This window comes from Rhinatrema bivittatum, chromosome 7 (assembly GCF_901001135.1).
Source record: "Rhinatrema bivittatum chromosome 7, aRhiBiv1.1, whole genome shotgun sequence".
In the NCBI taxonomy this organism is placed as follows: Eukaryota; Metazoa; Chordata; class Amphibia; order Gymnophiona; family Rhinatrematidae; genus Rhinatrema; species Rhinatrema bivittatum.
In genome coordinates this window covers 95,755,262-95,780,763 of record NC_042621.1, presented here as the reverse complement: position 1 = coordinate 95,780,763, position 25,502 = coordinate 95,755,262, and the positions used below count along the sequence as shown (strand labels likewise).

The window sequence follows — 25,502 nt, the reverse complement described above, 5'->3', positions numbered from 1 at the left end:
ATGGCGCATGCGTCCCGACCTGTTCCTAGATAAAAAAACATTCCATACTTATTTACAGAAATGCTGGGAGGAGTATATTCCATGTAACACTACCCCAGATATACCCATAGCCACTGTGTGGGAGGCTGGGAAAGCTGTGCTCAGAGGACACATTATCGCCTATGTTGTCAAAAAGCACAGAGCTCACCATAGCGAGATTCTGCATCCTACCCAGCTGCTTAAATCCCTCCAACTATAGCATGTCAGACATATGTCTGACCAGAACCGGTTGCAAATGGAACATGCTCGAGAGGCTCTCAACCTTTTGTTACACCAACAGGCCACCAAATCCCTACGCTATTATCAGTATCAATTATATAAGCATGGTAACCAGCCCAGCAAATTAATGGCCAATTTGGTGCGGGGCCGGCGACATAAAACCGCCATCACTGGTATCAAAGACGAGGACGGCAACCACCGGGTCACACAAAAGGACATCTCAGCCTGTTTCTTAGAATACTATAGTGTCCTGTATCGTCAGCGAATCCGAGACACTGAAGTGTCAGCCCAATTTTCTGCTGACCTTTTTTGACCGCGTTTGCTGCCGGATCATACTGTGCAGTTGAATGCGCCAATAAGGGAGGGGGAAATCTACTCCGTGATACAAGGCTTAACCCTGGGAAAAGCTGCAGGGCGAGATGGGTTGGGGGCTAAATTCTATAGGATAATGAAATTCCCTCTTCTCCCGACCCTGGCCTCTTTCTACAACGATCTAGCCGCCACGAGCTGGCAAGCCCCTAGTATGAATCAATCAACGATTGTGGTCCTTCCCAAAAAGGACAAAGACCCCCTGGACGTGTCGTCGTATCGACCCATATCTCTTATTAATGTGGACATAAACATTTTTGCAGCAGTGTTGGCCGCCAGGCTGAATATACTACTCCCAAGGTTAATCCACTCGGACCAGACTGGTTTTGTTAAGGGGCAACATGGGGTGCGGAACGTGCGATGCCTTATAGTGGCACTAAGCTATCAGCTCTCAGCGGAAGCTCTGATTTTAAGTCTGGATGCTGAAAAGGCTTTCGACTCCGTATCATGGACTACCTGTTCTGGGTTCTGCAGCAATATGGGTTTATGGGCCCATTTTTAATTGGTTGATAGGCCTCTATAATACCCCCAGTGCACACATATTGATCAATGGAGCCCTAACGGACCCTTCTCTCTGTACTGTGGAGTTCGCCAGGGGTGTCCTCTCTCCCACTTTCTGTTTATCCTAGCAATACAACCTTTGGCGACCCGGCTTCGTCGGGATGGAGATTTCTGGGGTCTTAGTATTGGAGGGCACCTGATAAAACTGGCTACGTTTGCCAACGACATACTATTATTTGTGGGACGCCCTCGGACTAGTATTCCAGTAATTATACGGCTGTTTACCCAGTTCCGGGACATTGCGGGGCTTACGATAAATTTTTCAAAACCTGAGGCCCTAGCCATGGATCCTCAACTACAAATACTTGGGAGTGGTGGGGGGCCTTTCCATTCACATGGGCTTCTGGGAAAATTAAGTATCTGCGGGTGTGGGTCCCCCAGGATATCAAATGTTTATATGTTGTAAATATTCGGGGGACATTGGCTTCACTACAATCACAGCTGGCAGCATGGCATTCCCTCCCGCTATCACTGTTTGCTTGCTGTGCCCTGGTAAAAATGGTTATCGGCCCTAAACTCCTCTACAAATTACACATGCTACCTTGCTGGCTCAAGGCCCGGGATCTGCAACAATTGAAAACAGCTCTTACTCGGTTTATTTGGATGGATAAAAGAGCACGGATACCATATGGCATCTTAGAGAGCTTCAGGGAGATGGGCAGCCTGGGCCTTCCAGATTTCAGATTGTACAGTGCTGCCTGCCAGTTGTGTGTTGTGGGGGAGTGGCTCACCGACACCTATGCCTATTATGGACGCAAGCAAACCTGGTTCACGACGGCCCCCTGGTCACCACTGGTCCTCCTGCAGGCCACCTCGGCACTACTGCGCAACTAGGACTTTCCCAGGACACTATTTTATCTGTGCATTAAAGCTTGGCGGTGGCTGCATACTGCCCAAGGAATGCAGGGCATGGCGTCTCTGTTACTTCCCTTACTGGGCAACTCAGATTTTCCCCCAGGGCAGGATTGTAACCTCATCTTTAAGAACTGGGCCCAGAAGGGTATTATCTTCTGTTTCATCTGTACGACGATGAGGCACATGTCATACGAACATTTCTATCTTTGCTACATACCTTTAAGATCTCTCCCCAACAATTTTTGCCTATTTACAAGCCCGGCATTACTTTCAAGATTTTCATTGGACGGTTGAAACCTTTACCTCGGAACATGTGTTTGCAACTATTATGTTTGATACCGTGTGTGTCTCAAATAAAATTGCTGGCTGGAGCAAATTGGGCAAAAGTTTCCACCCCTACCGTCACTTGGATGTACTGGCTGGATACTGGTCGGACTTGTTGGGATACCCGCTGACAGCCAGAGCACTTTTGACCTGTTTCAAAACAACATATTCTCATATCCCGGACCAAGGGTTGAGAGAGTTACAATTCCACATTATCTGCAACGATGTATGCCGGTTTCACATGAAACGACTAGCTTCGTCAATATGTATAAAATGCAAGGCTGGGGAAGGACACCTTTTGCATCGCTTGATGGACTGCCCGACCCTGGACGGGTTCTGGTCCGCAATGCTGGCGGTCATTGACCAATGCATGAGAATACCGGTCACCAAAGCTGGTGCGATTCTCCTTCAAGGTACGCACCCCCACTGCCTGTCTCTGGATAGATTCGGCCACTGCGCTGTTTTGATGGCTTGCCGCACCCTCCTTTCGGTGTGGGTGGAACAGACTGCGGAACCTTCCATTAGTCGCTCATGCAACTGGAAACTATGGACTTTGTTGCTGGACATCGTAAACCTGATAAAGTGTATTGTGCCTGCTGGGGCGTATTTTTTTGGCCTTTTGCCTCAAGACATGCAAAATAGTTTGAGCGCTGCTGGATACACATTGGACTGGCATTAGTCACCGAAGTGCATGTAAAATATACCTTTGTGCTCCTGAGGTGTGAGATTACAGCTCGGTCTCCTGGGGGGGGGAGGGGAGAGGGGGATGCATGGAGGCGTGAATGGATATGGAGTAGGAAGTTGTATGAAGGGATGTGTTTGTTACAAAATGGGGTTCGCGATGGAAATAGCGACATGAACCGCACCTCGCAACTGCAGGCTGTTGGTGCGGGAATCAATGTGTTCTTGAGTTATAAAGTGCTGATGTATTCTCGTCAGTAAACTATTGTATGGGCTCTGCTGCCCTGGAAGTATTGTTTCCTGTTTGTGAACCCCTGAAAATGTTAATAAAAACTATTTTGGGGGGAAAAAAAGCATATAATTTAATTGGTACAGTTCCTCCAATCTGGCTGATATATTAATTGTTATTCCATTTAAAGGAGAAATTACTACTTACCGTATTTTTCGCTCCATAAGACGCACTTTTTTTTCCCCCAAAAGTGGAGGGAAAATTTCTGTGTATCTTATGGAGCGAATAAAAAAAAAACCAAAAAAAAACAAAAAACCCTCCTGATCCCCCCAAGACCTGCCAAAAGTCCCTGGTGGTCCAGCGGGGGTCCGGCAGCGATCTCCTGCACTTGGGCCGTCGGCTGCCAGTAATCAAAATGGCGCCGACGGCCCTTTGCATGTCACAGATTACTGGCAGCCGACGGCCCAAGTGCAGGAGATCGCTGCCGGACCCCCGCTGGACCACCAGGGACTTTTGGCAGGTCTTGGGGGGGGGGGGGGGGGTTTGTAGTTAAACTTAAAGGGTTAGGATGGGGTTTTTTTTGTTTTGTTTTTTTCCCCACAAAAAGGGAACGATAAAAGCTTTCTGATCTGGGGAGTGGACCAAAATGGCCCTCCCCAGACCCGAAAATGAAATGGGGACAAAAAAAAATGTTTATGCACTCCCCTAATTTGCTCCATAAGACGCACAGATGCCCGGGGACAGAGCCGGTTTAGCACACCATTTTTTTTTTTTTTTTTTTAAATTTCCCCCCTCTGAATCCTAGGTGCGTCCTATGGTCAGGTGCGTCTTTCGGAATGAAAAATACGGTACCTGATAATTTCTTTTTCCTTAGTACAGAAAGATGAATCCAGAACCAGTGGGTTATGACCTCTACCAACAGACGAAGACAAAGAAAAGCTGACATCAGTATATATACCCCTGCAGTAACATCAGCCAGCCAGTATTCTCTGCAAAATTTGATTATTAACAGATAACCATTCCAGCACTCAGCCAACAGGAAACCACTGAGCACAGACAAAGAATGAATTAAAACATTTGTTTAGGGACTGACTAACACTTACCCGTAACCCCTGGAACACGGAGCCACACAGGAGGACAACAGCCCAACCCACCAGCAGCCAAGAGGGGAAGGTGGATCTACCTGCCTATGTTAAAGAAAAGGAAATCATCAGGTAAGTAGTAATTTCTCATTTCTCAGTGTTTAAACAGGTGGATCCAGAGCAAGTGGGATGTACCAAAATTACTCCCAGACAAAGCTGGCCCAGACAAAACTGCATACGCAAAGGCTGCGCTCTACTGGGCCTGCACTTTCAGGCGATAATACCTGGAAAAGGTGTGTAGGGAAGACCATGTTGCAGCTCGGCAAATGTCGACGGGAGACAACCTAACTTCCACCCATGACACTGCCTGAGCCCAAGTGGAATGAGCCCAAGTGGAATGAGCCCTAACATCACTAGGCAACGGCTGCTCGGCATCCAGATAGACAGTTGTGACTACCGCCTTAATCCAGCGGGCTATTGTAGCCCGTGACATGTCCGAGACAGACAGACGCAACAGTACCCCGCTTCAAAGGGCCCCCTCCAGACCTCCTACCTGGTCTTGGTTTCTGAGGATGCGTTATGTGGTATTGCTGAAGCATCTCTTTATACATGATATTAGCCAAAGGTTCCCATGAGTTTTCTTCAGGTATGTAACCCTCCCATGACAGGAGGTATTCCCATACTCTGCCTTTCTTTCTCACATCAAGGATGGCATTTACCTTGTACTCTGTCTTCTTCTGCATCAATAGGTATAGGTTCAGGTGTTTTGGTGGAAAACTCGCTAAGGACTAGCGGTTTCAGTAGCGAGACAAAGAACGCATTATAAATCTTCATTGCTGGTGGACGTTTCAGACTGTACGTGAGAGTACCCAGACGTCGGAGGATGGGAAAAACGAGCTGATGGTAGCTTGAGTCTTAGATATTTTGTAGACAGCCAGACTTTGTCACCAGGCTGGAATTCAGGAGCCTTGCTGTGGTGAGCATCATAGCCTTTCTTTGCTCTTTATCCTGCTTTTTGGAGCATCTCTTTAGTCTTATTCCACAGTAGTTGGATATCTTTGGTAGTAGACTGAGCTGCCGAGGACGACACTGAAAGTGGAAGTGGTAAAAGTGGTAAAGATGGTAATGGTAGTCACCGGTAAACCACTTCAAATGGTGAGGATCCAGTTGATGTAGCTGGATGATAGTTGATGGCGAATTCAGCCCAGGGCAACAGTTCAGCCCAGTCATTTTGACATGAACCAACGTAGGCTCGAATGAACTGCTTGAGTGTTCTATTCATTCTCTCAGATTGGCCATTCGACTGAGGATGGTATGCAGAGGCGAAGTTGAGAGAGATGTCAAACCTCTTACACAAAGCTTTCCAGAACTTTGCTGTAAATTGAGCCCCTCTGTCAGAAATGATGTGCTTTGGCATGCCGTGTAGGTGAAAGATGTGGGTGATGAAATGTTTTGCAAGCTCCATGGCTGATGGCAAACCAGGGAGAGCCACAAAGTGAGCCATCTTCGAGAAACGATCCACTGTAATCCAGATGGTATTATTACCTCCAGAAAGTGGTACGTCTACCACAAAGTCTGTAGCAATGTGAGTCCAGGGCTCATCTGGTACTGGCAAGGGATGAAGCAGGCCCCAAGGACGTCCGGGCGGAGGTTTCTGTCTGGCACAATTGGAACAAGAAGCAACATAGAAAAATGTGTCTTCCTTCATGGTGGGCCACCAGTACTACTTCTGTAGTTTAGCCGGAGTTCTTCGTTGACCAGGATGTCCAGCCAGTTTTGAGTCGTGAGCCCATGCTAACAGTTTTTTCCTTAGGTTACCGGGTACAATGTCTTGCCCGCAGGTACTGGATGAGTAGCTGACAGGATAACTCTCTTCGGGTCGATGATATGCTGGGGTTCATCAGGTACGTCTTCAGAGAAAAATGAGCGAGATAGGGCATCTGCTCTAACGTTCTTATCTCCAGGGCGATATTTCAGCACAAAGTCAAATTTGTTGAAGAACAGGGACCATCTTGCCTGCCTATGGTTTAGGCGCTGAGCATGATGGAGGTACTCCAGATTTTTATGATCCGTGAAAACGGTGATCTGATGTTGTGCACCTTCAAGCCAGGGGCGCCACTCTTCGAACGCCATCTTTATTGCCAGTAGTTCTTTATCCCCAATGCCGTAGTTCTTCTCCGCTGGCGAAAAGCATCGGGAGAAAAAGGAACAAGAATGCAAGATCTTAGAGTCACTGGACTGGCTTAGCACGGCCCCTACGCTTACATCAGAGGCATTGACTTCCACGATGAAGGGTCGTGTCGGATCCGGATGGCGGAGGCATGGCTTACTTGAGAAGGCATCTTTTAGCTTCTGAAATGCAGTCACAGATTCTGTAGACCAATTGGCGACGTTGGCACCTTTCTTAGTCATTGCTGTTAGTTGAACAGTTAGTGAAGAGTAATTCTTGATGAATGTTCTGTAGTAATTGGTAAATCCCAGAAATCGTCTAAGGGCTTTTAGACCAGTGGGTTGTGTCCATTTTTGAATGCTCTCAAGCTTTTGTGGGTCCATCTGGAAGCCTTTGTTTGAAACAATGTACCCTAAGAAAGGCACAGATTCCGTGTGGAATTCACATTTAGACAACTTGGCGTACAAGTGATTCTCGCGAAGTCTTAGCAGTACTCTTTTGACATCCTCCAGATGAGTATTCAGGTCCTGGGAAAATATCAAGATGTTGTCTAATTACACCATGACACATTTGTAGAGTAGATCAAGCAGAATGTCGTTCATCATGTTTTGGAAGACAGCGGGGTGATGCACAGGCCAAAGGGCCTCACCAGGTATTCAAAGTACCCATCCCGGGTATTAAAAGCTGTTTTCTATTCATCACCAGAGCGGATGCGATCTAGGTTATAGGCTCCTTTTTTTTTTTTTTTTTAATTATTTATTTATTGAATTTTTCCAAAAACAGTTTACAGAACAACTGTTCAGAAAGCGACAATATATGACAGTATTAATCAGTTCTTACAAATCAAAGAAGTAATACAATTTAATCGAAAAGTAACAAATCCTACCCCATCTATAGGTCATAACTTATAGGAAACTGGGAGACAAGATGTATTTTGAGCACATACATAAGAAATTATGTCAATTTTACAATAAACATTGCTTAGGAATTAACCAGTGTATTTCCCCTTAACTACCAAACCCCCTCACGAGCCAATTGGAGTGCGAATCGAGACACACACGGAGCTGTTCAGGTTCTCTAAATATGTATTGAGAATTCTGATATATGATAATACAATAACAAGGAAATCTAAGTATAAATTTAGCTCCTCTCATCTGAACTTCTTCTCGCATTGCTAAAAATTTCTTCCTCTTTATTTGTATACAGGCACCGAGCCAGGGAGAGCAGGCCCTCAAGGAGCGAGTACCTGATCCCAGATAGGCACTTGAAAAAAAGCAAAGGGCCCCCAAGGAGCAGGTACCCAAGTTATAGAAATATCCCGAAGGGCAAAGAGAGCTTCCAGCGGCAGCAAGGAAGCGACAGAGTAGCTCAGACCGGAGGCTTTCCATCCATTCACGATCCTCGCTAACTCGATTAGCTGGCAAACAAGGGCAGGCTAAATACCCGGATGGCATGACGTCACTCAAGGGGGACGCCCCCGAGGTTCCCGCCATGACGTGGATAAAGATGTGGGTGGCGTGCACGCACCCTAGGAAGCCCTTAGGAGAAACATGGTGTGAGGCTTGCCATAGCCGTTCCGGTGACGCCGGAGAGAGCGGCATGCAGATGCGGCGGTAGCCATCTCCCCAAGGCTAGCGGGGAGAGCAGAGAGAGAGGTGAGGCACAAAGGTCGAAGCCGTCTGAGACCGGACACAACAAGCTCAGCCCTTCCTGGCTGAGTACAAGGTCAGTCGCCGCTGCAGGGGGAGAGGGTGTAAACCTTCACTGCCATGCTCGGCTTCCTGAACCTGCTTGTCTTTCAGCTGGTTTTTTTTCTTTTTTTACAGCTAAGTCCACACCAGTTGAAAAAACAGCTACTGGACCAAGACCCTCATTTGAGGGACCACGGAAATCACCTCAGGAATTCTCAACTGAGGGAGGGACAATACGGTATCACCACAGAAGAGTGGCGTGAATTAAAATTTACTTCTTCTTTTCTCCTTCTAAAATTTACAGCAATCCCCTAGTAGGGAGATGCACGTCCACCATCTGCTAGAGACGGAGAATACTGGCAAGCTGTCACTGCAGGGGTATATATACTGCTCCTTCTCAAACTGCTGGCAGAAATGCATAACCCACTGGTTTTGGATTCAACTGTCTATACACTAAGAAATGGACAATATAGCATAGAGTGAATGTTCAAATGGGGTTCTATGCGTAAAAATAACATATGTGCATAAGCTGAAAGTACGTCTGTATTTTTTGTTTTGCTTGTACATTTTACTGGGGGGGGGGTGGAAAAAGGGTGGTGTAGGGCATTCTTGGCCGGGTTTTAGAAATATGCACGGTAGTTGGTTCGAGTCATATATTTCTGAACAAGCTCAACAAGTAAACAACGAGTAGCGATTGCTCGACCTGGCATCCTGTACATACTGGAGTCTCACAAGGTTCAGCCCTGATCACCTTGTTATTTAACATATATTTGGCTCCAATTTGAAGGCTTCTAGCCGGGTTGTGATTGGGATACAGTCTGTATGCTGATGACATACAGTTCTATATCCCTGTATGATCTTAATGGGAAGAGAGTGGAATATGGTGACTCTATCTGCCATTAAGCAATGGCTAGTTCATAAGCTAGCAAGTGGTTTTCAATTAAAAATGTGCATAAAATAAAAAAAATACACAGAAATACAGCACAAAATGTTAATATACAATAAAACACTATTAGAAACATGGTATTGGTTGACTAAAGTGCAAATAAACAATAGTAACGCAGCTGTAAGACAGGGTCTGGTAAAAAGTTCTGCTGCAAATTATTAACAATCAAAGGCCTGAGAGAGTATCCAGGTTGTCACTGCTTTCTGAAATGTCATGTAAATAGGCTCAGCATGGATATCAAAAGGTAAGGCGTCCTAGAGGAGAGGCACCTGATAACTGTATGAGCAGTCTCTAGTAACATCCAATCTGATAACTGAAAGAGGAGGAAAGTGAAGGAGACCCTTTTGGCAGGACCGCAAGAGGCGTAAAAGGGGTAGGGAATCAATAGCTTTGAAAGATACAGAATGGACTCAAGAGCGAAGGGCGCAGAAAGTAAGGTAGAGAATTTTGAATTTAATCCGGCTAGTGACAGGTAACCAGTGAAAAGATTTGAGGTGACATGGTCTGATCTTTTCAAACCATAAATAATCTTAGCAGCCATATTTCGAAGTATTTGTAATCATTTGAGCTGCGAAAGAGGAAGACCTGAGAGAATGGAACTGCAATAATCAATTCTAAAAATAACAAAAGCATGGGTTGACAATTTCAAATTGTGGGAATTGTGAAGCAGATGAAACAGTTGGATATACCAAAGGGAAGAAATCCATTTTTGAATGAAACAAGAAATGTATGGAGTCCAAATAGTGGTCTGGCACCAACCAGGTTCCTTCCTTCCTTAGAAAATATCAAGTTACCGATTCAGACATGTCTAAAAGTTTAGTAGTGCTACTTGAAACAAATTTGACATTCTCTCAGTATATTAAGACAGGGATTAAAACTGTTTTTCTTTTTCTTAATTACAGTCACTTCGAGGGCTTAAACCCCCTACTGAGTTACTCAGATTTTTCATCAGTGGTTTAAGCTCTGGTATTGCCCTTCCTTGATTACTGCAGTTCCATCTAAGGCTACCAGCTTATGCCCTGTGAGCATTGAAGCTTCTTCAGAATGCTGCTGCTCATTTGATTTCTGATAGGAGCACGAACATAAGAAACTGCCATGCTGGGTCAGACCAAGGGTCCATCAAGCCCAGCATCCTGTTTCCAACAGTGGCCAATCCAGGCCATAAGAACCTGGCAATTACCCAAACACTAAGAGACCGCTTTACTCCAGTTTTACCATGAGCTACGCTGGCTACCAAACAGTGGCAAGCAAAATATAAAATCGCCCTCCTGGTACACAGAATGATGGGTCTTGAGTCATTCTCGTGGGTATCTTCCTACACATGCCTTACAATCTACTGGAACACATCTGCTTGCATTTTTGGCTGCTAAGGACTATATGCACCTGCTGATCTGAACTCATGTATTTTCCTATGCTGCTCCATCGCTTTGGAATTGGACATGCCTGAAGAAATAGAGAGCATGAAGAGTAATTTAAGAAAGACTGAAGCGTGATCGAAGGTTTGTCAGCTGGGATTCTGCCAAGAAGTGCAGATTTATGCATCTGGAGTGTGGTAATCCAGTTCTTTGTATCCAAGTTTGATTACCCTGGTTTAATGTAAGACATTCTCATGTCATGGTTATTGTTGGAATGTAAACCGACGTGATTGGTAACTATGTTACTTGAATATCGGTATATAAAAGTGCTAAATAAATAAATAATAATAAGAGCTGTATGTGATGGGGGTGAAACCCTAATGTGCACGGACTAGTAGAAGTTTGTTGGGGTGATAGTGCCTGGCAATTTAAAGATAGTGATGCAATATAACAAGGTGATATCTAAAGCCAGTATAATGCTGGGCTGTACAGAGAGAGGAATAACCAGTAAGAATAAGGAGGTGATAATGCCCTTGTAGAGGTCTTTGGTGAGGCCTCACCTGGAGTAATGTGTTCAGGTTTGCAGACTGTATCTCAAAAAGAATAGAGCAAAGTCAGAGGTGGTTCAGAGAAAGGGGACCACAATGGTGTGGGTGTGTATTGTAAAACTTATTAGGAGAGGCTGAGGGATCTAAATGTGTATACCCTGGAAGAAAGGAGCTGCAGGGAAGATATGAAACAGACCTTCAGATACCTGAAAGTTTTTAATGATGCAAGATACTTCAACCTTTTCTGTTGGACAGCAAACATTAGAATTAGGGGTCACGAAATGAAACTCCAAAGAGGATGACTCAAAACCAACATCAGGAAATATTTTTTCACAGAGAGGGTGGTGGATGCCTGGAATGCCCTTCCGGAAGAGTTGGTGAATATGAAAACAGTATACTAATTTAAAAAAGACATTTATTTATTTATTTTGCATTTTTATATACCGACATTCTTGTATCAGATACAAATCATACCGGTTTACATTAAAAACAAAGTATGCAGGAAAATAGGTTTCCTAAGTCAAATACATTGAACATATTTAATAAACAAAGGATTACTAAACACTATGAAAAAGGTTAATTAACAAAGGAAAACTTAAGGTAATTAAAATAAGCGTAGCACAAAGGATTGCACGAAGGGGTGCACAAAGGGGAGTGCCCCTTTGGCGCACCCCTTCGGAGTGCGACGCACAGCGTGCGACGCCTGGTGGAATGTGGCCATGACATGGGATAAACACTGTGGATACCTAAAGGCTAGACATGGAAATGAAGGAAAGGGTGCATGGGGGTAACCTGCATGGAGCAGCAGCTCTGCCCCTAACAGAAGGCATGGGGTTTACTACCCTTAACCAATTAACTTTTCATGATTTTGATGCAACATTGCTCTCTGCTTTGATGGCATGGGGGAAAAAAAGGGGGATAGAATTCAGATGACAGCCAACGCTGGGCCCTAAATTTTACGATCCAGGGTACTAATACGCAGACATTAGGGAAAAAACGCAGTACTGCTTCTACGGCCAAGTCCAAAAACAAAGTATGTTCAAGCAGCATTATCTGCTCACCCTATAAAAAAAAAAATGATAGTAGCAGTAATTTTGTTATGGGTTTGACAGTGCTTGGTTTTGATTGTCAATAGTACTACTCTTAACATAAGTCTTGAGGGTAATTTGCACGGAGAAGCAGTTACTACGATAAGAAACTTGCTGGGCAGACTGGAAAGACCAGGTTTTTTTTCTGTCATCGCTACTATGTTAATAAGATATAGCAGAACTAAAAAAGGTACAGAAAAGGATGACCAGACTGATAAAGGGGATGAAATGGCTCTCCTTTGAGGAAAGACTAAAAGAGATTAGGAGAAGAGATGGTTGAGGGGAGATATGATAGACATACATAAAATCATGAGTGGAATGGAACGGGTAAATGCAAACTGGTGGTTTACTCTTTCAAAAAAAAATAATAAAAAGATTAGGGGGACATTCCATGAACTTACTAAGTAGCACTTTTAAAACAAATCAGAGAAAATATTTTTTTCACTCAATGCAAAATTAAACTCTGGAATTCATTGCCGGAGAATGTGGTAAAATTCAGATAGTATCGCTAAAGTTTACACAAAAATATCTTCCTTCTTTTTTTTTTTAAACTGTACCGCAAGGAGAGGGAATAAACAAAAACCTAAAACTAGCCATCTTACACCTCTACACTAACACCTAATTGAATCAGGCAAGACTGTGGGTTAGGCATCTGACCATCTGCTGGAGACAGAGTTATACTGACAGGCTGTGGGTGGCACCCTGGTATATATAGGGGGAGCCTGACAAGTTTGGCTCTGTCTCCATCTGCTGGTGCGGAGGCACAACCCAGGAGTCTGGACTGATCCGGTACGTACAGGGAAAAAAGGTTTGGACAAGTTCTTGGATGAAGTCTAAACAGTTGTTAACCAAGCAGACCTTAGGAAAGCCATTGCTTCTCCCTGGGTCTAAGCAGCATGGAATCTATCTACCCTTTGGGATCCTGCAGGTACTTGTGACCTGGACTAGCTTTGTTTGAAAAGGGATACTGGGCTTGATGGACTCTTGGGCTGACCCAGTATGGTGGTTCTTATGATACAGGGCCTGCAATATAAACCCTACAAACATGTTTAAGACACTCAAAATGTACTCACTGGAGGAAGTAAGTGAAAGGGAGAATATAACAAACATTCAAATATTTGACAGATTCCAATAAAGTATGGGACATGAAAGTTTCCATAGAAAAAGAAATTAAAGAAAAAAAGAGGTTACAATGAAGTTGCAAGGAAGAAAGTTCAGAAAAACCATGAGAAAATAATTCTTTACGGTCATGATGTTAGATGCTTAGATGCCTATGAGCAACCAAAATTATGAAAAAATTCGAGTATGCTTGGGACAGATACAGGAAAGAGAGCAGTGGTAGGAACAAGGATAAGAAGCTGCAGTTTTGCTAATACCCATCTTTGACTCCCTCAAGAACTGAAGCAAGAGGAAATGTACACCTTCCTTTCCTTATCACATCAGGGATGCATTAACTAGCAACCCTATAAGTGATAGATTAGCTGGGTGGAAACCAGCAAGCTATGCTCCCCAAAACCAATCAAATTAATACTGGCAAGTTGGTAGTGGCCAAGTACTATCTAGCAAGCAACAGAGACAAATGTGGCTGGATGTTAGGGCAATAGCCTTGCTAGTTTAGTCACTACTGCCCTAACATCTGATAATAAAACCTGGTGGGAACGAAGACCTAGGTATTGAGTTAAGTAGATGAATTTGTATGCTCATCTAGCTAAGATGACAGAGAACCAAAGAGGAGGCCAACCAAAACTAACTGAGAGAAATGCAATATCCTAGAAGCAGTCAAAAATGTATGGCTGGCAGCTAGGATAGATCTTTAGCAGCAAGGGTTGAAAAATCCACTTGCACACAGTGAGTGGATTTTTTCAGCAGATGAGATGGCATTGTCACTTTTGAGGACTGGGAGAAGAGAGGAGGTTGCAGCTGATAGGGAAGATGACCGCCACAGGTCCTGTGCTGGCTGCTTCTTCCCGGCCTTCCATGCCTACCAGCCAATTAGAAGTTTGCCAGCATGATCAGTTGTTTCATGCCAGCAAACATCTGATTAATTGGCACAGCAGAGCTGGATGTAGGCAAGTGTGGAATGGCAGCAGGAGACAAAGACAGAACTGGACCAGGGTCTGTGAAATGGTATGCGCTTTCAGGCCCCATGGCTGCTCTATCCCCATCCCATGTAGGTTTACCTTTACTAAGAAAACCTGTGCATGGGGTGGGGCTTGAGAGGAAACTCCAGCTGACAGGCCCCATTCTGATTCTATCTTTGATTGCCACTGATACAAAACAGTGAAATGGACCTGGAACCAAAAGGATGAAAAAGGGAGGCAAAGGATCGCTGGGGGGGGGGGGGGGGGGGGGGAGTGATGGAGAAGTTTGAAAGCAAAGTTGTCTTATGCATCTCAGGGAACAAAAAATGTTACTCCAGGAACAATTAAGTAACCTCCTTTTTTGTGCCTCTGCCCTTGGTTATGGAATCAGCCTCCCTAAACTACATACTTATGCTCCACAATGCTTGGGAGAGCAGTACAGGAGGCAAGTGAAAGGACTTGGGGGGGGGGGGGCGGGGGGAGAAGAAAAAAAAAAAAAAAGAGTGGGAGAGGGAGAAGAAGAAGAGACTGAAGAAAGTGGAGAGGACAGTGATGTGTAATAGGGTGGAAACTGTGGTGGGAAGTGGAGGAGGAGGGCTGCGTAAGTATGCCTGAGTACAAGTGTCTGATGGAAGTAATGATATACACTTGCCAGGGAAGTAATGCATTTACTATGCATTACAGCTGCTTTCCAGGGCCAGATTTAAGATTTTGGTGCTCATAGGCAGCTTGTCACAGTGCTGCTCTTTTGAAGCTGTGCCAGCACACTGCCCTAAAGCAAGCAGGAACAGGCTTCTCTTTGACCTGAATATTCGTTGCCCTATGTGTAAATCTGGGTCTGCTGCTGCCCCTCACTTGACGAGTAAATCATGGAGGAATGTTTCAAACCCTGCTTAGCTGTGCATTCCACAAAAACTGGACAGACTGGCTGGGCCAATTCATCTACTATATTAGTATGATAATACAAGATAACACATAGTATGGCAGTTTGAAACTCAGATCAATACTAAAATGGATCGATTTCTAACAAAGGGTGAGCACCACTGTAAAAGAAGAAGAGATCACAACTAAAAGTAACCTTCACAACATTTAAGCTACATAATCACTTACTAGAAGAAGAGACCAAACAAATCAAGCCAGGATGGATCTATGAAAAATCTAACCTAGTCTCTCTAATGCCTGAAAACAATCTAATATAGCGAAACGATTCCCTGGCCCAACTAACATGGCTATGTAAAGATCAAAAATTATATTTAAGCTTCCAAACAGCTATTCTGATATGAAATGAACATAATGTGAACCAAGTCCATACTGGGTTCTAAAAGATCTGTTCTTGACATTTAGATGCTGTTCTAGAGATATATATATATATATATATACATACTATTCCAAATCCTGAAATGACAACCCCAAAAAAAGACTACAGCTATTTTGTCAAGAAGGGATGGTTTTCTGTTATGGAAGCTGTTCTAATTCTGCCTTCATCCTGGTTTTCATGTAAACCCTGTAAAATTGTAGTCAAACATGGCCATTCTTTGCATACTTACATAGACACAGCAAAATTTTCCTCTTCTAAACTTTCCATAATTATTAAATCATTCCCTGTAAAAGAACCTGTAAATTAAATAAAACAAAACATTAACTTTGAACCTTTCATCAGCTTTGTTATACAATTTGCATTGATCCGATGAAGGGTACATAGATCTCAAAAGTTTGTCACAAATGTATTAAGTTAGTCCAAAAAAGGTATTACCTACAATATATTTGCTGACTTTTGTTTTTACCTATCTGTGAATGATAACCACAACTCAAGATAACTATGGAAAAAATCTGATAGAAAATTTTGGGGCACAAAACATTTTGTAAGTGAATAATGTTTTAGTTAACAGAAACTCAGTCTTTGCAGGTCTACAGTTTTGCCTGCACTGTGGCAAATGGAAATTATCATAACTTTTTTTTCTGATAATAACCATCTGAGATTTAGGAATTTAAGAAATAGTTCTTTAAGAAAAATTTTAACTACTAGAGCAAAACGGGGTTTTGATGAACGGATATGAGTAATTTTTATTGTTAAGTTTAAATTTTGCTTCTACCTTTGTTTATTTATATTAATTTAGTATTTGTAAGCATTTTGGGTAATTTAGAAAGGCAGAATACAAAAATCTATAGAAAAAAAAGAAATACTATAAAACATTCCTAGTATATATCCTCTTTATGAGAGATAGTTGAAGAAATCAGTCTTCTTCTGGGAGGTAGCAAGAATAGCAACTCTGCTTTTATTGTGTCTAAGTCTCAAAGAGCTCAAGTCTATTGTTTCTGCAGGAAAACAGTTCAAGATGTTTTTATTTCCATGACAACCAATGCATAATTTAGCCCATCCAAAAAGAAGGGGATGAGGGGGAAATGTTCATCTCTAGCCATCAACAGCATCTCAATAACTTCAAAGAAAGCAGCAAACAATTAAACCTTGTATCTGGAGTGCAGAATTCTAGTAGCCATGTTGGTCCTGGATAAAACTAGAAACAGTGGCTGCAATAACTTTAATGGACCAATAAAAAAAAAGAAGATGTAGTCGGGGTGGAAAATTCCTAGGTGCCATATTTCTTAAATGTTAGTGCATGGTGCCTGCTGCTGACCTGGGCCCAGGAGAAGCCGTTGCTGCTGCAGCAGACTGGAGATCAATGGGAGAAGCTGCCACTGTGGTAGGCCCCTGTCTGCTTCCTGCCTGCAGAGAAGCTTCAAGGAAGGGGGAAGAGACCAAAAAAAATAAAAATCAATTATTAAACCAAACAGTCTAAAAATTACAAAAAAAGAAAAGCACAGCCATATGAAACAAAAACTAAGTAAAACTGGGAAACAAATAAATCCAAAAAATAAACAAAACCAAACAAAAGTCCAAAAATAGACAAATAGGTAAAAAAAATAACAAAATAAAGAACACAAGAAAAAAAAAATAGGATAAGGAAAAATACGTTTTTGCCCTGACTTCTAAAATTTTGGCTGGTACCCAATTTTTCTTAATATTTTTCCACCCCTTATATGAACTTAATTTAAAATCACAACAGTCCCTTCTTCAGATGTAGCTGAGGAAAGTTTTCATTTCCGAGATCTGGCTTTCCGCTGTTTCTTTAATCATTTTTACTGTAGCTTTTATTTTAAAGGAAATCGGGTAGGTCTCATAATATAAACCAGAAATGATACATCGCACAAGTTTCTGTTTAATTACTTACATAGAATTATAAATTAATAAATAGTACAAACTGGAAACATTTCTCGGCTTTTCAAATTTAGAGAAACAGGTGGGACTGCTCAGCAGACGTCCACAGACAAAGGTGCTGAAACTAAGGGTACGGGGCGGAGGAGGGGCAAGTAGCACACCCTGACTGTAAGCAGAACTGATGAGACGAGAACTGAACTCTCCTGCATGACTTTCATTATAGAAATTGTTCCAGCGGATGGGTCTATGGATCCTGGGAAGAAAATAAAGCTGTTTATAAACCTGTTGCCCATTATGCCCTCACCCCCTTAGTTATTCTGCAGCGTTGACCTTTGGGGCGAAATGGTCAGAGAAGAGATTTTTTTTTGGGGGGGGGGGGGAGGGAAGAGACTGAGAGACAAAATACATTTCTGTGGCAGGGGAGCCGAAATCCCACGCGGCTCTGGGTCTGGATTTCCAGGAACCAGGGCTAATCTCTATTGGCTGTATCACGGCGGGCGCGGGGCAGGCCGAGTCCTTCCTGCAGTTGTACGGCAGAAACGAGCTGATAAACCGAGCGCTTTGCGCAGGATTTCCTCTCCCTACCTCAGTACCGCTCCTCGGCTCTGCAGCACCGCCCGGCCTGGGCCTGTTCCAGTTTGCGGTGAGAGGTCTGCGGCGCACTCCGCCACCATCACCCCGCGGGCTGCAGCGTCCTCCGCCAAGAAGCTCGTAGCCCAGGAAACCCCACCTTCCGGCAGAAGGGTGGCCAGCAGCCAATCACAACAGCAGTTCCCTCAGCGTGGTTACCAACAGCAGCACGCCGAGGTGCGTTCCGAGCCTCTCTCTCTCTGTGACGCCAAGCTCCGCCTCCTACAACTGCCATCGAAGAAATTCATTGTTTGCAAATACATTTGCCATGCACGTTTTTTTTTTTCTGATTAAGACGTCGTCTACGTAACTACAAGTGTGAAGTAACGACCGGTACGGTTCTCGGTGACTCCTAATTTAATGGACAGTAAACTTGTGACGGTCCCTTTTTAGTGACGTCATAATAGTATGTTCTGATTGGTTGCTGTCATTAATCCCACTGTCAGGGGCGTTTCCAGGGCTACAGTCCCGTTCAGAGAGAGCTGGAAAGAGGAAGCGTTTCTGCTCGCATCCATCTTTAAATCCTGCGCCTAGGTTTCGAGCCCTTCTGTTCCAAGCAAGCCTGGCCGCATCATCAACAACGAGTAGCTCCCCCGGGGGTTCGGCACGGTGAGCACGGGGCTGGGAAGGGGTGGGACAGCGTCACTTTTCGCGAGCTCCGGGGTCGGGGACGGGCCGAGCTCCGCGGGAGACTGGCACACAATAGGCCGGGGGCGCGCAGAATAGAGCCCGCCCTGGCTAGTGATAGCAGCGGAGCAGCACATTTCTCGCCGCTTCCTTCTGTTCGAGGGCTTGTAGCTGTATATTTCGGGGGCCCTTCCCTCGCGGGATTTCTGTGCTGAAAGGGATCGATGGTCTACGGCACTGAAGCCTGACCTTTGGTACTCCGTGAGCCACATTAGTAGCCTGCTGAGTTAGTACTGAACTACAGTAGCGTTTAACTTTAAAATGCAAGCAGTTTCAGTTTTATTTTGTTTAATGGTTCTTAACTGTATTAAGGTCTTGATTGGGGCACTATGGACTGGGAATGTTTTGCACAAATCGCCAGTCTCTGGAGGGGGACACTTTTTTGCTATGAAACAGCTTTGTGGTTTTCCTTTTGATCCTTGTTTTAAAATTGTATTTCTATTTACTGTAAATTTTTTTAAGAGGCGAGTGCCATGACAATTTTTTTGTTCCTTGGGGTTTCTTGGCATCACTATCAGTATTATAGGTACACTAAATAGCCAGTTTGCGCTTTCTTATAGTAAGCTATCATTATATTTTCTAATTCTATGGATTTACGTTTTTATTACCAAAGTGAACTGTTTCAGTGTATCCATCAGTGAGGATTTCCATTTTTTTTTTTTAAAGAGGAGGCTGAATAATCTGTGCTTTGAAAACTTGAGGCTGTGTTCCATACATGTTTTTTTTTCTTTTTTAAATTTCTAGCAATATAGTTTTTATTTGGGTTTTAAATTTGATTACTTACATTTCAAGGTGGGTTATAAATTCCAGTGCGGTTGGAAGGTCCATGCTGTAGATGCCTTATAATTTAAGTTTGTACCTGAGAAAATAGTGTCAGTGGGAAAAGCAGGATCTGAAACCTGGCTTTCCTGGTTCTCAAAGATTGAATGCAAAATTAAAGTGCATTGTGGATATGACAGACTAATATGGAATGGAATTCCTTATCTTGCTGTCCAGACTAGTAGGTTATCTCTGCCTACTAGCATATAGAGACAGAGGACACACCCCTTTTCAGTGATGTGATATTAATTGGTATATAGACTGGTGCTGCACCAGCAGTAGACAGTATTTATCTTCAGCAGATGGACACATACTACTAGACTGAAATACACAGGAAGTCTAATGCTTTCCGTTGCTAAGTTTGCTAAGGGATGTATCTTGATACCAGGTTAGGCAGAGACTTCCTGATTCAGATGAGCATCAGTAAATGGTTAGCTCAGATGTGAGATTTATTCCACAGTTATGTGATGGCCTCTCTAGATCTAATTCCCTGGATCCAGGGCTTACCTGTGGCTTCACATATCTCCGTTGTCCTGATAGTCCCCCACAGTTAAAGCACTGTGGGGCGTGTCTCCCTCTTTCCACTCAGTCAGGAGTGGCCTGACTTGGGTTGCAGGTACCAGGATCTAACCAAGAAGAATTAATCTGGATTCTCCCAAATTAGTTGTGGGCATGTCAGACACAAGTCTGGTGTGCTGTGCTGCGCACTCAAGGGATTTTGTCCAAATAAGCAGCATGGCTATCGAGCCTGCCTAGTTGTAGTGCTTAACCTTAATGGTCACTTATTATATAAGAACATATGAGTTGTCATACAGGGTCAGACCAAGGGTCCATTAAGCCCAGTACCCTGTTTCCAACAGTATGTATGGGCAAAGGGATGCTCGGAAACCAATGACGGTTCAGAAAGCAAGCAGATTATTCTAGTGGGCAGAGCAGAATTTACTGCATGTTTTAGGAGTTCACCATTGCAAGGTTAGCACAGTTTAATCTGACTTCTTCAACAGGAATATGTTAGTCACTAGACCAGAAGCATTCCTGAAAAGAATAGATTATGGGAAATTGCCATAATTGAATCTGATGGCAAATCACAAGTTTCTAAGGCAGATTATTCAGCTATCAAAAAAAAAAAAAAAAGGCTGGTTCATGGTGTACCAGGCCGCAAGCAATAGCTGAACCTTTTTTTTTTTTTTTTTTTTTTTTTGGTCTTAGCCTCACCCTTGTGTATGTTAACACAGAGAGGAATACTCTTTGTGCTGGAGTCTCATTAGACTTGAAGCTTCTTTCAGATTTCTGGCTCTTTCACTATGGACATCCCATCCATGCTCATCTTCCTGCAAAAGGGATTTTGACAAGAGCTGAACTCTTAATTTCCTGGGGGTCCCCAGTTGCAGTTGTTTACCCTCTTGGGGTTCTGGTGTTCAGAGGACTCTGGATCTGTTTCTTATAACTCTTGTTTCCTCCTTTTGAGATACTTAGTCACACATTTTTGAATGATATTCTTTAAAAGTGGTATCTCTAGTGGTCTGTAACCAGGGTTAAGGTCCTTAATTGGCAGTGATCACTCCTAATCTTTCCACAGAGTTAGTTACTTCTAACCAGTGCCTTCCTCCTCATTCAAGGTCATTTTTGCCTTCAGTTAAACAGGCAGTATCTCTTCCAGTGTCCCATAAAGTAGAATGTGAAAGTAAAGGTATTCTTTCCCCTTATTGAAGGTTCTTTGAAACTTCCTTAGGTATTTAAATGATAGCTAACCCCTTTGGCTAGCCGATAGGCCTTATTCAGCAGATCTCACAGGAGAGGCAGCTTCAGAATCCTAATTGTCCATGTAAATCAAGCAGATGATTCCCCTCAGCCTTTGAAAGGTCAGCAGGTTCTGAAGATGCTTTGTGTTCATTTTTTGAGGACTCTGGCTTCCTCTTGATGAGAGGCTACAGTTCCTGCTTTGGAGGACATCTGTAAGGCAGTCACTTGGTCTTTACAGTCTCTCGTAGATGCTATAGATTAGATATGCAAGCAAAGATACTGCCTTGTGCAGGTATTCTCGGAGCAGCCCTGTCCTTGTTGGAATGGATGGGTAGATCCCACTAGTCTAAGGAAGGTAAGGGATAAGGAAAGTAAAACATAGTCTTGCCTATTAATTTCCTTTTCTTGAGTCTTTCTATACCAGTACAGGATCCTCCTGGGAAGTTAGGACCTGCACTGTTATCCTTGTCAACGGACTTTGGATTTGACAGTAAATTTAGATTTCACTTTTGAAGTATGCCTGAGGCTGCTGCTTCTGTGCTATTTATCTCTCCTGTGGCACTATTTGGCATGTGTGGTGCCATACAGACATAAATGGGATACGAGCAGAGTTTGCTTTCTAAGCAGGACAGACAGTTTCCTCTGTTCCTCCAATTCATGAAATTCTATTTATCAATATTAAAATTAATTGTTTTAGGGGCAGTTGGTATTTTCCATTGCTTTGACATAAGAATATTGACTATTGTCAGTGCAGCACTAGCCTATATATATCATACGATGTCACTGAAAAAGGTGTGTCCTTTGTCTCCATCTGATAGTAGACAGAGGTAACCCAATAGTCTAGACAGGTGTAGCAGGACTCAAGGGAAGGAAACTAACAGAGAAGATTACATTTCACCAGATCTACTAAAAATTGTAAATTTATCAAACCCTTATCTGATCAATTTCTGTTCTGATACCACAATAAGCCTAAGCGGGGAATAGATAATACATTTTTTATCCAACACCTTGATGTTTTATTGATGTGACCCAAGCACTGTTCTCTCTCAGCTGAGTGTGTACGCATCCGTTCGCAGGTTGTGAATCCTGTGCACAGGGCAACACATGGATTGCACAAGAAGTCCCAATATTATCTTCATTATACTGGCTTGTAGCGCACACATTTGAACTTGGTGTATCAGAAGTTGCAGAAAAGAACGTTTTTGTGCATGTGGCCTTTCAAACATTCGTCCCAAGCCCCCCCCTCCTTTTTTTTTTTTTCTTTTTCTTAATGCATGTGAAATCATGAAAAGGAAAGATACCTCCCTAAATTTAGGCGGCGGTATTTTTCCTTTCTGTGGTTCTTTGCCTGCTGCTGTAACCATGAGGATACTCCTCCACTCATTGCCAGTTTTTCATTTATAGTCATTCACTGTGAGCTGTTTTCTCACAGTAGATAACTTTTAGAGAAGGTCAGCATTTTGCTTAAATAGGTAATCTTGATTTCATGAATTATTTTTTGTTTAATTACATCTACCCAATGTCAGTTATGGTTCTATGCAGCATTTGGCGGTTCTAATTTGATTCTTGTTTTTTTAATAAGTGCAAAGTTTGAGAATACTGAGCCTTAGAAGTATTCGATTTCTGTGCACCGGCCCATGCAGGGCCCTGGACTGAGGAACCTTTGTACTTTTGTGGGAAATGGCATCTGCTTGTTGAGCAGTTTCCCTGCAGTACTGAGATCCCAAGAGGTGGTCCAGTTGGCCAGAGGAGCACGAACCTCCAAAGTAGGGTGGCAACCAGCAGCAGCCATGTGCAGGTGCCTCCTTCCCAGTACGGAATACAGGAGGGTTGTTGAGCCTGGAGGTAAATGGCTTGGGGATAATGCCAGTTGAGTTTTAGTAATATAGTAGAGTGCAGTCTCTGGGAGGACTGTACACCCTTCCTACCCCCTACCCCCACTTCTGTTTGGGCAGCATAGGTTTCTTTGATCCTGCAGAACTGCTGGAGAATAGGTTGCAACTGACATACATTTATTTATTTATTTATTTTAAAGATTTTTTTTTTTATATACCGTGGCACATCACCTCGGTTTCCAGATAACAATAACTCAGCAAGGCACTTTACAATACAACATATTAACTGAAATAATAAGCAAAAACGTATACCCTTAAACTAGGAGAATAAACATCGATGTTATGAGGGTGTAAAGGAGTCTGGGGAGAAAAACAAAACATGATCAAAGGGGTAATCGCGATTAACTTACAGAAATAATTAACAAAAAGGGAGCATTTCTAGGTGAGGGGGGGTAGGGGAGGAATGGGGGGACTGGGGAGGTTGTGATGGCGACGTAAGTGGGTAGTATAGATCCCAGTAAGTTAATACTATGCTTTTTTTGAACAACCAGGTTTTTAGGTTTTGCTTACATTTTTTATGGCAAGATTCCTGGTGTAGATCCGAGGGCATGCTGTTCCATATTGTGGAACCAGCTATGATGAGTGATCAATCTTTTGTAGAGGCAAGTTTGGTCATTATATATCTATACAGGAACTTGGATTTTCTTTTGCCTTTTTTTTGCCAATTTGGGGTATTTTTTGTTCTTTCTATTTAGGAAACAGAGCTGTACACTTTATGGAGGAAAGGGAAAGTACTGACCAACCTCGCTCCTATCCTTTGTGGGCTTCATTGACTCCCTGTGGAGCAGAGGATTCAATTTAAAATAATTGCAGTAGTTTTCAAATGCCTTCATTGAATTGTCACTATGCCTGTCAAGTACTTTCTCTTGATGAGGCACTAAGATCTTTGCAGAAGGATTTACTTTCAAATATGAAATTGCAAACCTGTTTAGTAATCTGTGATCTATTTAAAACAACTACATTACCTGAAAACTGGAGGTTGGTCAATTTGATCCTGAATTATTCTTATTTTATTTATTTTTTAAGAAGGGCTTAAGGGGTGATCCATGAAACTATAGACCTAGCTTGATGATGATGCTGGGCAAATTGGTAGTAGCTATTCTTAAAAAAAAAAAAAAAATTGCTGGACATATAGATAAATATACCTTAATGAGGAAGAGTCAACATGGTTTTAGCAACAGGAAGTCTTGCCTTACAAATCTATTACATTTTTTTTAAAGGTGTAGATAAAGGTGAGCGGATCTTTTTTTTTTTTTTTTTTTAATTTTCAGATGGTATTTGATAATATTCCCTATGAACGTCTCCTCCAGGAAATTAAAAAGTCATGGAATAAGAGGCAGTGTCCTACTGTGGATTGTAGCTGGTTAAAAAAAAACAGGAAACCAAATAGTACAAAATAGTTTATTTTCTAAATAGAGAGAGGTCATTCGTGCCTTACACAGGGATCTGGACTGGGACCTGTGCTGTTCAACATTTCATAAGTGAATGGAAAAGAGAACAACAAGTGAGGTGGTCAGATTTGAAGATGAGACAAAATCATTCAGAGTTGTTAAAACACAGTGGATTGTGAGGTATTACAGAGGGACTTTGCAAGACAAGGAGCCTGGGAAACTGAATAACAGATAAAATTTAATGTGGAAAAGAGTGAAGTGATGCATCTAGGGAAAAATAATTCCAACTACAGGTACACGGTGTTGGGTTCTGTATTAGGAGTCACCACCCAGATAAAAGGACATTGGAGTTCTTGTTGGCAATATGTTAGAATTCTCAACTCGGTGTGTCACTGTTCAAAAAAGCAAAAGATGTTTATAAAATGAGTGATATTGAACAATTAAATAAAAAATTATGTATCCATGAAACCATCAGTTTTAACAGAAATCTCATTTGACACACAACATGGGCATAGTGTCCATAGTGCACAGGCACCACCAACTTTAAAACAGAGTGTGCCGTGCACCACCAACTGCAAGAGGAAGAGGCAGACTCCATCTCTCCGGCAGCCGAGAAGAGGAAGAGGCCCATTCTCCTGCTTCTCTAAGTGTGCTCTTTGCTGATCTCGTGCATTGCAAGATCAGCATAGAGGAAGCGCTAGCCCCGTGAGTTTTGAATAGCCTGGGGCAGGCACAGGTTTCTTCCTCTTCTCGGCTGCAGGTGGGATTGGTCCGCCAGTGGCCTTCCGGGCCCGATGGGAAGACTGTGTGAGAGAGAATGGTAAGCTGCCTGGGTGTGGGTATGTGTGTGTAGTGTAAATGGTATCTTACCTGGTGATGTGT

At 43.0% G+C, this 25,502-nt stretch overlaps 2 protein-coding genes across 9 annotated transcripts in view; one reads left to right on the top strand and one right to left on the bottom strand.

The window, feature by feature from the left end:
* ARL2BP (ADP ribosylation factor like GTPase 2 binding protein) overlaps positions 1–18,362 on the bottom strand; it is a 91,680-nt gene extending 73,318 nt beyond the window's left edge. For 4 of the 7 annotated variants that reach the window (XR_003857738.1, XR_003857736.1, XR_003857737.1 and 1 more), the window contains exons 1-4: positions 18,041–18,362; positions 16,875–16,974; positions 15,786–15,852; positions 4,381–4,464 (exon numbers count right to left, since the gene is read on the bottom strand). Coding sequence is in view for 4 of the 7 variants with exons in the window: in XM_029608740.1 (XP_029464600.1) it covers positions 4,381–4,464; positions 15,786–15,823 (122 nt within the window). In the remaining 3 variants the exon portion in view is untranslated. The remainder of the gene's footprint in view (positions 1–4,380; positions 4,465–15,785; positions 15,853–16,874; positions 16,975–18,040) is intronic. The other 3 variants (XM_029608743.1, XM_029608742.1, XM_029608744.1) reach the window with 3 other exon arrangements.
* Positions 18,363–18,448: 86 nt separating this feature from the next.
* Positions 18,449–25,502, top strand: part of RSPRY1 (ring finger and SPRY domain containing 1) — a 152,125-nt gene continuing 145,071 nt past the window's right edge. For both annotated transcript variants that reach the window (XR_003857735.1, XM_029608734.1), the window contains exon 1: positions 18,449–18,694. The gene's annotated coding sequence lies outside the window, so the exon portion shown is untranslated. The remainder of the gene's footprint in view (positions 18,695–25,502) is intronic.